This window comes from Pipistrellus kuhlii, unplaced genomic scaffold (assembly GCF_014108245.1).
Source record: "Pipistrellus kuhlii isolate mPipKuh1 unplaced genomic scaffold, mPipKuh1.p scaffold_m20_p_1, whole genome shotgun sequence".
Classification (NCBI taxonomy): Eukaryota; Metazoa; Chordata; class Mammalia; order Chiroptera; family Vespertilionidae; genus Pipistrellus; species Pipistrellus kuhlii.
Window position 1 is genome coordinate 88,627,265 of NW_023425404.1, and position 12,477 is coordinate 88,639,741.

The following is a 12,477-nucleotide window of genomic DNA, read 5'->3' on the forward strand; positions in this document are numbered from 1 at the left end:
GAAGCAAGAGGATTTGGGGATAGTTTGCAGATGGAGGAAACAGCAAGTGCAAATGCCCTGAGGCAGAGTGCTAGATGTCTTCTATTTGCCTCTCCAAACTCGCTCTCTCCCCCTCTTCTCTCAGTCCTGGAGGATTGACTTCTTCTTTTTTTAACAGTAATTTAAAAAAAATGTTTTTTTTTTTAGATAGAGAGAGAGAGAGAAGAAAAGAAAGGGGGAGATAGAAACATGGAAGAGAAACATTAACATTGATCTTGGCTGCCTCCTGCCCACCCCCTGCTGGGAACTGAGCTTGCAACCCAGGCATGTGTCTTGACTGGGAATTGAACCAGAACCTCCTGATATTCAACCACTGAGCCACACTGACTGGGCAGGATTGACTTCTTTTTATTATAGTAATGGGCTCCTTACCCCCTGGCTTCCAATTAGTTCTATCCATGGAAAGAAGGCGCCAGTGGGACATCACTGGGCATGAATAGAGTGAAGTCAGAGTAAGCTTTGCTCTCTCCCTGTAGGGTCTTTGTGTGCTAGCTGCAACTCTCTGCTAAAGACAACAGCTACTCTCTATAGCCTCTCTGTGGTCATCTTCTCTGGGTTCTGCTTTCTATTCCTCTTACCACTTCTATCCCTGCTGTTGCTAACTCTGGGGTGCGGCATTGTCTCTTATTGGTTTCTCTAAAACTTTCCCTTATCTTTGTAAATGGTCCCTTTATTAAACTCTCCTAATAACCCAGTTTGAGGGAGCCTTAGTTTCCTGTAGGAACTGACCCTGACAGAGGCAAGTAGGGATCTGCCTGGAGAATGTCAGGAATATCAAGCAGGTATTTGTGCCTGGAAAGGAGTGAACTGGGAAAGGGAGAGTACCAGGCAAGGAAGTCAGAGAGGTCAGGGAAGCCACATCTGGAAGGGCCTTTCTGGCTATATTGTAAGGATTATTTCCTCATAAACTTCCTTCTGAAAATTTCAACTTGGTCCATACTGAACTTGGGAAAGGAATGGCATCTCTTTTTCAGAGAGGAGCTGGGACAGCAAATGGGGTACCAGGAACTTGGTGACAGCTGCTTTCTTCCTGGACATCCCCTACGGAAGGAGCTCCCCGCAGACAGGAAGGTTGAGCTCTGCTTTCAGCACAGACTCATCTGATAATCTCTGCTTCACTCAAGAGTTCTCTTCAGGCAATCACCGGCCAACAATTCTTCAACACCACCATGGGATCTTCTGGAGAGGAAATTCACTTCCTACAAGGGTGTTGTTGGCATTTTTGGCAGACCAGTAGGAAGCAATCAAATAAGAGTAACTTCCTTCGTCTTCTGTCCAACTTGTCCAGGTTTTCTTGGGGCTACCTGAGAAAGCACTACGAGGTAAGCTTCTCTGGTTTGCAGATTTGGGTTATAATTCTTTCAGTTACAAGTCCTCAAATCCAACTCCTACTGAAAGAAGAAGAAAAAGAGGAGATGAAAAAGGAAAGGGCAGGGGATAAGGTAAGGGGGGAGTTGGTGGTGATATTGGTTCATGTAACAGATATGCTCTGTGGGTGAACCTCATTGGCCTCAGAAATAACTGGATGTAGGTGCTCAACGTCATCAATTCTTTTACCTCCCCATTTTGCTTCCCTCTGAATGGACATCATTCTAGTGTAGGCTTTCTTTAAAGGTGGCCATTGGTAGGCCCAGACCTATTTTCAAATTAGCTTAACTACCCTGCAGAAAGAGAAACTCTCTTTTCCAACTATTTCAGAAAAACCTTTGTTGGGTTCTCATTGGCTAAGAGTAGGGGTGGGCTAAAGAACAGAAGTGGTATTGCCAGAAGAAGAGAGAATGGTTGATGTGCATACAATACCACTCAGATGTCCACTATTACTAGCATGACCATATAATCGATTGTTCAAGACATGACTCTTTTGAGAGTAAAAGAGGGAATTTTTAATATTTACATCAGGACAACAGGCTTAGGTCAAGTCTTAAGAGTCAGGGAGCTGGGGTTGGGTAGGGGATTGCCCCATTGAGTCCTGGAACCTGCAAACCAAATATTTTAGGCTCTCCTACCTCCCAAGGTAAGAGGGAGAAGGTGCATGGGGTTCAGATATCAAGTGGCATAGAGGGTGGCTGGTGTGTGTGTGTGTGTGTGTGTGTGTGTGTGTAGACACATTGGGAAGCAAGTCCCAATTCTACACAACCACTCAAACTGTATTCTTCTCAAACAGCTTCACCCAACCTCCCAGTCCCATGTTTTGCTCTTGTTATGAATGTCCTCTTGCCAGAAATGTCCTTCCTGTACTCTTCCTACTCGATAACTATTCTCCAGTCCCTCACTCTCCCAGAATCCCTTTACTTGGTCTTACAGCTCCTGAAGTATTTCCAGATTCAGCATAGGTTGTGTTTGGGGTATGGGTCCTGCCTCCATCATGAGGTAGATGTTTGTTGTGGGTTTTGCTATCTCCCCATCCTCCTGCCACATAGCCCTCAATGGTGCTGACTGCAGATTCTAAGCTGGACAAATCTGCTGGGCCAAGACACTCAGCAGTCTCTATCTCTCCAGCCCAGAGCCATCTCTGCTCCCTACTGTCACCTGCCTCTGTTTTCCTGGTATTGATCGCCAGGGAACCAGCCAAAGAGCTTCTCACGCAAAGGCATGTAAACTTTGACCCAGCATTGTCTATTCAGCTCCTGGTCAAGGTTCTCTAACCTCCTGCCTATCTCCCTCTTCCTTTGCCCAGTGCTCCTGAGCACCCCCGCCATCCGGGGAGCTGTTCTGTGGAGGTAGGACTTGGTGAGAAGTGCAACACTTTCCTAACCTTCATTGCACCAGACTTTTGCCCAAGAGTGCAGGGAGATGGGAGCCCTGATGCAGAGGCTGAGGCTGTTCATCTTTGGCCTCCCAGGGTTTTGCTGGTACTCTAGGACAATAAATCATGGTGGGAAGAGCCCTGGCCTGGAAGCAAAGGCCTAGAGCTCTAGTCTCTACTTTGATTTGCCCTATATCCTTGGGCCTTCTCCTTCTGGTATGTTTCTCCAGCTGAAAAGTAGGAAAGGAATTGGCTTAATTAGCTAATGAATTTCTTTGGGATCAAGAGTCCCTTAGATGCCCTAGTCAGTTTGGCTCAGTGGACAGAGCATCAGCCTGTAGACTGAAAGGTCCCAAGTTTGATTTTAGTCAAGGGCACATGCCCAGGTTGTGGGCTTGATCCCTGGTGGGGGGTTGTGCAGGAGGCAACTGATCAGTGATTCTCTTTCATTGTTGATGTTTCTATCTCTCTCTCCCTCTCCCTTCCCCTCTAAAATCAACTTTATATATATATATATATATATATATATATATATATATATATATATATATATATTTTTTTTTTTAATATATATTTTTTTTTTTTTTTTTAAGAGCCCCTTAGAGAATGTGAGCGAGACAATGCCTCTTCAATCAAACAAAGAGGTTTTTTGGATCCTTGGTCAGGAGCCTCAGTAGATGATCCTCTAGTTCTGATTAGCAGGTTGTTGTGATTCTCTAAAGCTTGGGCATTGGTGGGGACTCTGGGGAGCAGAAGAACAGACTGGGCTACAGAGCAGGCTGAGGAATCTGGGAGTGCCTTCCTCCCCACTTCCTTGTCACCGCTTCTATGCAGGTTCTTTCTCCAACTGGGATTGGAGGACAGAGCTCTCTGGGTATCAGCATGTTCTGTGGGCTGAGCCACAGATGTAGAGGATGGGGTGGATGGAACAATGCTGGATGAACTGGAAGCACAGCAATAGCTCCCTTGTCTCCTGTCTGTTCTGTTGCCTAAATTCCACCATTATAGCACCAGTACTTTGGGATCAGCATCACCCTGGTCATAATACAGTTGGATTTTTTGTTGTTGTTAGCCCTCACACAAGGATATCTTTTCCATTTATTTTTTTAGAGAGAGTGGAAGGGAGAGAGAAAAACATCATTGTGAAAGAGATATGGATTGGTTGCCTCCTGAATGTACCTCGATAGGGGCCAAAGATGAAACCTGCAACCAGGTACACAACCTTCACTGAGAATCGAACCCATGACCCTCAGTGCAAGGACAATGCTCTAACTACTGAGCAGCATTGGCCAGGGCACAATACAGCTGGGTTTAACACCTTTAGCAGTTATTAATATCTTATAAGAAATTGGCTTATCAGATAAATTACCCACAGGCTGGCTTTCTATGCACTCTGCTTCTTGTATCTGTGCGCCTTGACTCTTGATTCCACACTTCTATCTCTGCTCAGTGTCATTTTCTCTGTGAGGACTTCTCTGACCTCAACTACATTCTGCCCCCATGTAATTCCTACCCCTTCTCTGCTTTTTCTCGGTAGCACTTGTCACCCTCTGATATTCTCTGTGCATTATCTGGACCCCCTGCCACCACCAAAATAGATTTTAAATTCCATGTGAGCAGGAGGTTGTCAGTTTGTTCGCTTACATATCAATCGCCAGCACCCAGACAGTACCTGGCTCATAGTAGGCGATTGGTAAAATGTTTGTGCAATGTATTAAGTGGCATCTGGTGAAGTGGAGGTCAGGGGCCAGGATGCGGCTGTTTTCTGGCGTGGGCCAGCACGGGGATGGCGGTGCCATTCGATGGGTTGGGGAGCACAGCTCGGGGGAGGGGAGGGAGGAGGGCGGTTAGTTGGGGACAGGTTGTGCCTGGACATTCCACGTGGGCCAGGGACAGCTTGGGAGGCAGCCAGACAGGCGACCGGGCGACGCGGGGTATGCGTGTCCCGCCACAGGCGTAGCCAAAAGCACGGACACAGGCAGGCGGCCGCTCGCAGGCAAACCCCCGGCTCCGCACGCGAACCCGGGCGGGCGCGGTGCACCGCCCCACCTCCGCCTCCAATAGCACCTCTGCCAGGCCCGCCACTCCCCTCCCTCCCTCCGAGGCCCGCCCCGGCGCCCCTTTCCCCCTCGCGTGACTGCGCCGGACCCACCAGGGCCGCGACGTTGCGCTCCGGGTGGCTGCGCGGGACTCCCAGGCTTTCTCACGCGACCGCCGCGCTCCACCCGGGCCGCGCGAGCGGGGGAGGGGCCACGTGACCTCCGCCCGGAGGGAGGCCGGTGCCGGCCTGGGGCCGCTCTCGCCCCGTCCTCGCCCTCCCGGAGCTGGCCGCGCAGTCAGCCTCGCCGCCCGGGTTTTGTGCCAAAGCGCCAGCACCCCGGGACCCCGGGAGCCGAGAGGGAACTTGGGGCGGGCGGGTCCCGGCCGAGGGGGCGCCGAGCAGCGAATGGGCGCTCGGAGGGATGCACCTGCTCCGTTCCGCTCCCGGGCAGGGGCGCGGGTCTGCGGACGCTGGGTGGAGGAGGACAGCCCGTCGGCGCCACTGGCCTTCCGGTCCCGGTGACCTGGGGGCAGGGTCGCCGCGCTTCTCACGCGAGCCCGGACTCAGTAAACCGGGAAAAGGAGGTCACCACCCGGCAGCCCCGCCCCTGCTTGTTGGCCTCGGTCCGCTAGTAGTGTGTGTGTGTGCGTGTGTGTGTGTAAGGAGGGGGGGGGGGGCACTGCAGGTCTAATGGGTACAAAAATGAGGGTGAGGCGTCCCCATGCCCGGGTAGGAGGGTCCCCATCCCTTCTTTTCGGGCTGTGCTGGGACTTCTCCCCAAACCCCTGCCTCACCTGGGCTCTGTGCTGTCCAAGGGGTACCTTGGAACTGGAGATCCCAGGTGTCCCCAAGCCCTCACCCTTTTACGTGTGGGCACTAGGAAGAGACGCCCCCACAGTGGGTTCTTCCCTGTGCACGTGCCTCCTCTCCTTCACTTCCCACCCACCCTAGAGCGACCATTCCCTCTCAGGCCGCCCCTCCCTTAGTTGCAACCCGGCGCCAAGGGGCGTGGCCACGCGCAAGCTGCCTATAAAGTTGGTTGTGCCTTCACCCTCACCCAGAAGGTGACAGTTGCTTGGAGCCTTCCTTGATCTTCTTTGGGGTCCTGGCTTCTAAGACCACTCTTCCCAGCAGTTCAGCACCTCCTCACAACCACAGGTGAGTGCTGGGGACTTCTGGCTTGCTCCTCTCCTCCCAATAGAAGGAAAATTTTGATGCCTCCAGGTCTTCCTACATCTAGCACCTCAAAAAAGAAGGCTAGGAGTGACCTTACTGACCAAGCAGTCAAGCTTCCTAAAGGGGCAACTGAAGCCAAGAGAAGGGCAGGACTTGCCCAATGTCCCACAGCTAGTATCAGAACTCTAGGTCCAGATGGACCTCTTTTAGGCTACTGGACCCAGACTCCAGTTTTATCAGCCAATGGCTTTCTAAATGCCTTGGGCCTTCCCCACCAGAGTCACCTGGATGTGTGGAATAAGAACACAGTTTGCCTAAGCTGGGTGCATATATAGCCTCTCCTCAGGTTTTGTGATGAAGAGGGCTTCTCCCTGGGTTGTCAGGTGAATGGAGGGGGCAGGTTGTGTTCTTACCAGCTGTACCTGCCTTATCTAAAAGCTACCCCTGGCTGGCTCTACCCTCCCAAATAATGGCTTTTCAGAGCCAAGATGTGCTGACTCAGACAAGAGATCTGAGCAAGAGTCCCGAGCACTGCCCCCCCCTGTCTTCTCTGGCGTCTGTTGGGGAGAAGTCAGTGTGAGGGACTGTCAGCTTCAGGGAGCTTGACCACCAGTCCTTGGTAACTCACCCATCACATATCTATTGGGCTCCTACCATCTTACTAAGTATGGCTAGAGGTCCTTGGGGCACCCAATGTGTGCAAGGGACACAATGGCATGCCAAGGCCTAGCAGTGTTCCCAGTTCACTTAGGGAGCCAGGACTTTTGTGTGTGTGCTTTGGGATCCAGCTCCTCCAGGAAGCCTCTCTACACAGACAGCTATAGTACTTGAGGTAGGAACCATACAGCCAACCGCTCCATCTTGAGTGGCTCTCCAGTAAGAACTGAGCCTAACGAAGACTCTGGCCTAGATTTCTGTGACTGGGACCTCAATCTAACTGGTATCCAGCTGCTTTTAAACAGAGAGCTGGGGCTGAGAGCCATGTGGCTTGACAGTGGTCTTCTTATCCCCATTCCCTTCCCACCCTATTCCAGATTCTGGCAGGATACCCTAGACCCTGGAGTTGAGCAAGAGAGTACTGATGGTTCTGGGAACACTCTTCAAAGGGGGGTAGCGCCTAAACCGGTTTGGCTCAGTGGCTAGAGCTTCGGCCTGCAGACTGAAAGGTCCCAGGTTCGATTCTGGTCAAGGGCACATACCTTGGTTGCAGGTACATCCCCAGTAGGGGGTGTGCAAGAGGCAGCTGATCGATGATTCTCTCTCATTGATTGATAGAGAGTTTCTAACTCTCTATCCCTCTCTCTTTCTGTCTGTAAAAATCAATAAAATATGTTTTAAAACAAAAAAATAAAATAAAATAAAAAACCAGAGGGAAGTAGCTATGAAAGGAGCTGAAAATCTCCCAGAGAACTTTTGCTAAGAGGTTTGAATCCTAGCTCAGTCACTGGTTGCTGGGTAATTTTAGCCAAGTCATTGCATCCTCTGAAAATCAATTTCCCCAAATGTGAAATGAGGTTAAAGGAGTGGTTGATGCCTAGTTCTCCCAATAGCAGTGTTTCCCTAAGTGTGGTGAGTACTACTCAGGGGGATTTAGGTGATGCATATCAATTACGTGTTTATTTTAACATATCTTAGGGGAAAAAGTCAAACCTGTACTTTCACACAGATGATTGTTTGAGTAGATTTAAAGTTGATTTTAGAAAAATGTGGAGAAAGTAATAGTGCATTTGTATATGGAAATCGCATAGTGACAGATAAGAGAGGGTGTTCTGGAATTAAACAATTTGGGTTGAACATGTGGATCTAAAACTTCCTGGCTATGTGACCTTGAGCAAGTTAGTTACCTTCTCTGAGCCTTACTTCAGCCTACCTCATAGGCTGTGTCCAGGACTGAATGAAGAATGTGGAATTCTTGGCACACAGTGGCAGCACTATAGCTTCTCTCACCTCCTCCTCCCCTTCATGCTCAGTGAACAGTTCTAGATAAGGTTTCCTCTTAGTCGGCATGCTGATACTTTAGGACATTGGTTCCTCTTAATCCCCTATATGATGTCTTGATATTTCCCTCTTGTTCACCTTTCAGTGGCCACCTTGCCATCTCTACGCTGATCATGCTTTATGTGTTTGGATCCTCCATCCCCATCTCAGCCACAGAACTTCTCCTGGCCTCCACCACCTTCTGCCTAGTATTCTGGGTGTTCAGAGCCTGGAAGCCTCGGGTCCCCAAAGGCTTGAAGAGTCCCCCAGGACCCTGGGGCTGGCCCCTGCTTGGACACGTACTGACCTTGGGGAAGAACCCACACCTGGCGCTGTCTCGGCTGAGCCAGCGTTATGGGGACGTGCTAGAGATCCGCATTGGCAGCACACCTGTGCTGGTGCTCAGTGGCCTGGACACCATCCGGCAGGCCCTGGTGCGGCAGGCTGATGATTTCAAGGGCCGGCCTGACTTCTACAGCTTCACCCTCATCTCTGATGGCCAGAGCATGACCTTTAACCCAGACTCTGGACCGGTGTGGGCTGCCCGCCGGCGTCTCGCCCAAAATGCCCTGAAGAGTTTCTCTATTGCTTCAGACCCGACTTCCTCATCTTCTTGCTACTTAGAGGAACATGTGAGCAAGGAGGCTGAGGTCCTCATCAGCAAGTTCCAGGAGCTGATGGCAAGGGTTGGACACTTTGACCCCTACAGGTATGTAGTGGTGTCAGTGGCCAACGTCATATGTGCCATGTGCTTTGGTCAGCGCTATGACCATGATGATCAAGAGCTACTTAGCATAGTCAACCTGAGTAATGAGTTCGGGGAGGTGGTTGCTTCTGGAAACCCAACTGACTTCTTCCCTATCCTTCGTTACCTGCCCAACTCTGCCCTGAATATCTTCAAGGACCTGAATAAGAAGATCTACATCTTCATACAAAAGATGGTTAAGGAACACTATAAAACGTTTGAGAAGGTACAGACTGGGGAGAGGCAGGTGGGTGGTGAGGAGCAGGTAGGGTCAGGGGTTAGGTGGTCAGTGATAACTCGAGCAGCATGAGGTTTTGCAGACTCTCGGGGGCCTTCACCCTGGGATTTTGAAGTCAGTAATGGATAGGACTCCATCCATGGGAGGGGAATAGAACATTATCTTGACCAGTCATTTTATCCTTCTGTCAGACAGAAATATTTACTGAATAACCAGACCATGCTGTATCCTAGGCAAGTTATAGGGACTAGGAAGAATTAAAAAGTTAGTCTCCTGGCCTCATGGGAGAAAAAAGGGTAAAGAGACCCGGCCAGTGTGGCTCAGTGGTTGAGCATCGACCTATGAATCAGGAAGTCATGGTTTAATTCCCAGTGAGGCCACTTGCCCAGGTTGTGGGTTTGATCCCCTATGAGGCGTGTACAGGAGGCACAGGTGTATATGGAAATCACAGCGTGACATTGGGAAGCGCTATTGGTTCTCTCTTATCGTTGATGTTTCTATCTCTCCCTTTCCCTTGTTTTCTGAAATCAATATATATATACACACACACACACACACACACACACACACACACACACAAGGGTAAAGTGTATGTCCAAATGATAATGGTACCAGACTCTGTCTGTCAGGTTTCCCTTGAGTTGTGGCAGGAGAGAGCCTTGGACAGGCAGAGAGAAGCTGGGATGACAGCCTTGGATGTGTGAGTTGAAGTGTCATCTCTTGAACAAAGATACTAGGGATGGTAAGGGACCCGATCTGGATGGAGAGGTAGGTCTGGGTTTGGAATCTTGCTCACCCGTGGGTCCTCTGTACTCAGGGCCACATCCGAGATATCACAGACAGCCTGATCGAACATTGTCAGGAAAAGAAGCTGGATGAAAACGCCAATTCCCAACTGTCAGACGAGAAGATTGTTAGTGTCGTCTTGGACCTCTTTGGAGCTGGTATGAGCTACCCCATTTGCCTTTCCTGTACTCAACTACCCTACCCCATCTGCCAAACTTCTCCCCCTGTTCTTTTCTGGCCAGGGTTTGACACAGTCACAACTGCCATCTCTTGGAGCCTAATGTACCTGGTTACACGTCCCGGTGTGCAGAAAATGATCCAGGAGGAGCTTGGTAGGTGCTGACCTCCTTCAAAGTGCTCAATGCAGGGGACCCAGCCATGGTATGGGAGGCACCTTCATCTGTCTGGTCCTTTGTGCCCTGCAGACACAGTGGTTGGGAGGGTACGACGGCCACAGCTCTCTGACAGACCCCAGCTGCCCTATCTGGAGGCCTTTATCCTGGAGACCTTCCGACACTCTTCCTTCGTCCCCTTCACTATCCCCCACAGGTGAGGCCCCATGGAACTACTTCTGTCTGATACTGGGCCTTATTTCAGTCCCTGCACCTAATCAGGGCTGGTAGGTGGGACATGGTATGGGGGTAGAGGGATCTCATTGTGGCCCTGAGCTTAACTGAACTTCCTCTCTCCCTAGTACTACCAGAGACACAAATTTGAGTGGCTTTTACATCCCCAAGGGGCGTTGTGTCTTTGTGAACCAGTGGCAGATCAACCATGACCAGTAAGTTGATATGGGGCAGTAGAAGCCCTGCCCTCTTCTGAGTTTCAGACCCTGCTGTCCCTGGCCATTTGCCTATCCCCTACTCTTGTGGGCTGTGGTTCAACCCGCTACATGCTTCTGAGCTGCCTCTTCAGTTACTCATTCTGATTACAGGAAACTATGGGATGACCCATCCGAGTTCCGACCAGAACGTTTTCTCACCCCCAATGGCACTATCAACAAAGCACTGAGTGAGCAGGTGATTCTCTTTGGCCTCGGCAAGCGGAGGTGCATTGGTGAAAACATTGCCCGCTTCGAGGTCTTTCTCTTCCTGGCAATCATGCTGCAGCAGGTAGAATTCAGCATGTCACCAGGCGTGAAGGTGGACATGACCCCCATCTATGGGCTGACCATGAAGCATGCCCGCTGTGAGCACTTCCAGGTGCAAGTTCGCTCTTAGGTGGCTGAGAGCCCTGCAGAGCCTTGTATCTGTAAAAGCCACTCAGGCTTGTGTCTCTGGTGGTACTAGAAGGAGTAAAGCCAAGCACATGGCCACAATGAGATCCCCCTACCTTCCATAGCATGTCCCTCCCACCAGTCCTGAACAGGTACACCAACTGAAGTATGGCCCATAACTGTCTCGTTGGCCTGGCTGCCCAGACAGGCCAGGGGGATGGCCCAGGGAGGTCTAGGCTTTGGCTTGAAAACCACAAATACTGGACTGGCTGATATTCTGCTGTCTGGCTGCAGGCAATCCTAAAAGATTGTGCATAGACCCCACCCTGACTTTCCCCTCTGCATACTGAATGCAGACAGTCGGCAGTGTAGGAGCTGATGGAGCCTTCTGATATAGTGCTTGAGTTAGGAGGTCTGATAAGGTTAGGAGGTTCTCAGCCCTCTGGAGCTCTTTGGAGTCCCTGGGCCCAGCATCTAGCTGGTTGTCTGTGGGGGCTGACTGGCATGAGAAAAATTTAGAACAAGCCACACCAGGGCTCTTTAACAATTGGGAACTATCAAAAGTGAAGAGAAGAGGCAGCCCAGGATACTGGCACAGAGATGAACTCCCCACTTGAACAAGGCTGAAGAATCTGACTACATGAGTAGGACCACATGTGCCTGGGGGATTCCCTTCCTTTCTGCAGACAGGAACAGTGCTGCCTCCAGCCCTAGGCAGCCTCTGTTCCTGTCCAGGAGCAGCTAGGGACTTGGGTGTTAGAAGAGGAAAGAGCAGAGAGAGTCCTATATCGAGGAACCAGGATCAGATTGTGAATTAGGGGATGGTAATTCAATTACCTTCTATTGGTTTTCTTTCTCTATACCCTGTATTAACATGTCTTTTAAAAATGTTTGTATGCAAAGAACTTTTCATTTTAACCTGTATTGTACTTGCTTGTTTGCATTTATTATATGTAAATGCTTAAAAACAACTTACTAAATGTGATGGAAAAAATTCATATCCACATATCTAGAAATGTGTAGGAAACATCTTTCTGAGCTAAATAAAGATATTATGCAGAAGTCCTATAGTGGAGATTTTTGAATCTTGATTTAAACCATTGCTCATCTACACTCCCACCCTGCTCTCTATCTTGTGTCTAGTTTTACTATAGGAGAAGAAAAGTAGGTGGTTAGAAGGTAAAGCCACTCTTCTCAGGCAGCTCACAATCTGGTTGGGGACAGAACACACATTAATTAACAGCATTCTCTGGACCAGGCACTGGGGGATATAAAGTGAGTAAAACATGACCCCTGCCTTTGAGAGCCTCCCAAGTTGCTGACTCATAAGCACATTATCCTACTCATTGTGACCAGGCAGATACATATAGGAGGGTGAGGTCCAGAGCCTTGAGGTGAGGAATGGTGGGAAAATTACTGGGTCTTTGGGACAACTGTGCATAGCCTTCCTCAAAGGTCTCACTTGGGTAGGTTCTGGTCAGGGTAGAGAGAGAGAGATTCAAAAGTTGTAATC

General features: G+C 49.9%; 1 protein-coding gene across 2 annotated transcripts; it reads left to right on the forward strand.

Annotated features, from left to right (window-relative positions):
- Window positions 1-5,504: 5,504 nt before the first annotated feature.
- On the forward strand, window positions 5,505-12,026 carry LOC118728867 (cytochrome P450 1A1). 2 transcript variants are annotated; one of them, XR_006742578.1, is made up of 8 exons: window positions 5,505-5,984; window positions 8,086-8,950; window positions 9,780-9,906; window positions 9,991-10,080; window positions 10,174-10,297; window positions 10,443-10,529; window positions 10,683-11,036; window positions 11,939-12,026. XR_006742578.1 is itself a non-coding variant. In XM_036455805.2 (7 exons), exons 2-7 carry the CDS (start codon window positions 8,114-8,116, stop codon window positions 10,966-10,968), a joined length of 1,551 nt encoding a protein of 516 aa, XP_036311698.1. In that variant the 5' UTR covers window positions 5,505-5,984; window positions 8,086-8,113; the 3' UTR covers window positions 10,969-12,026. The 2 variants fall into 2 exon arrangements, 1 of the variants encoding a protein (XP_036311698.1); XM_036455805.2 differs by having other exon boundaries at window positions 10,683-12,026.
- Window positions 12,027-12,477: the final 451 nt, after the last annotated feature.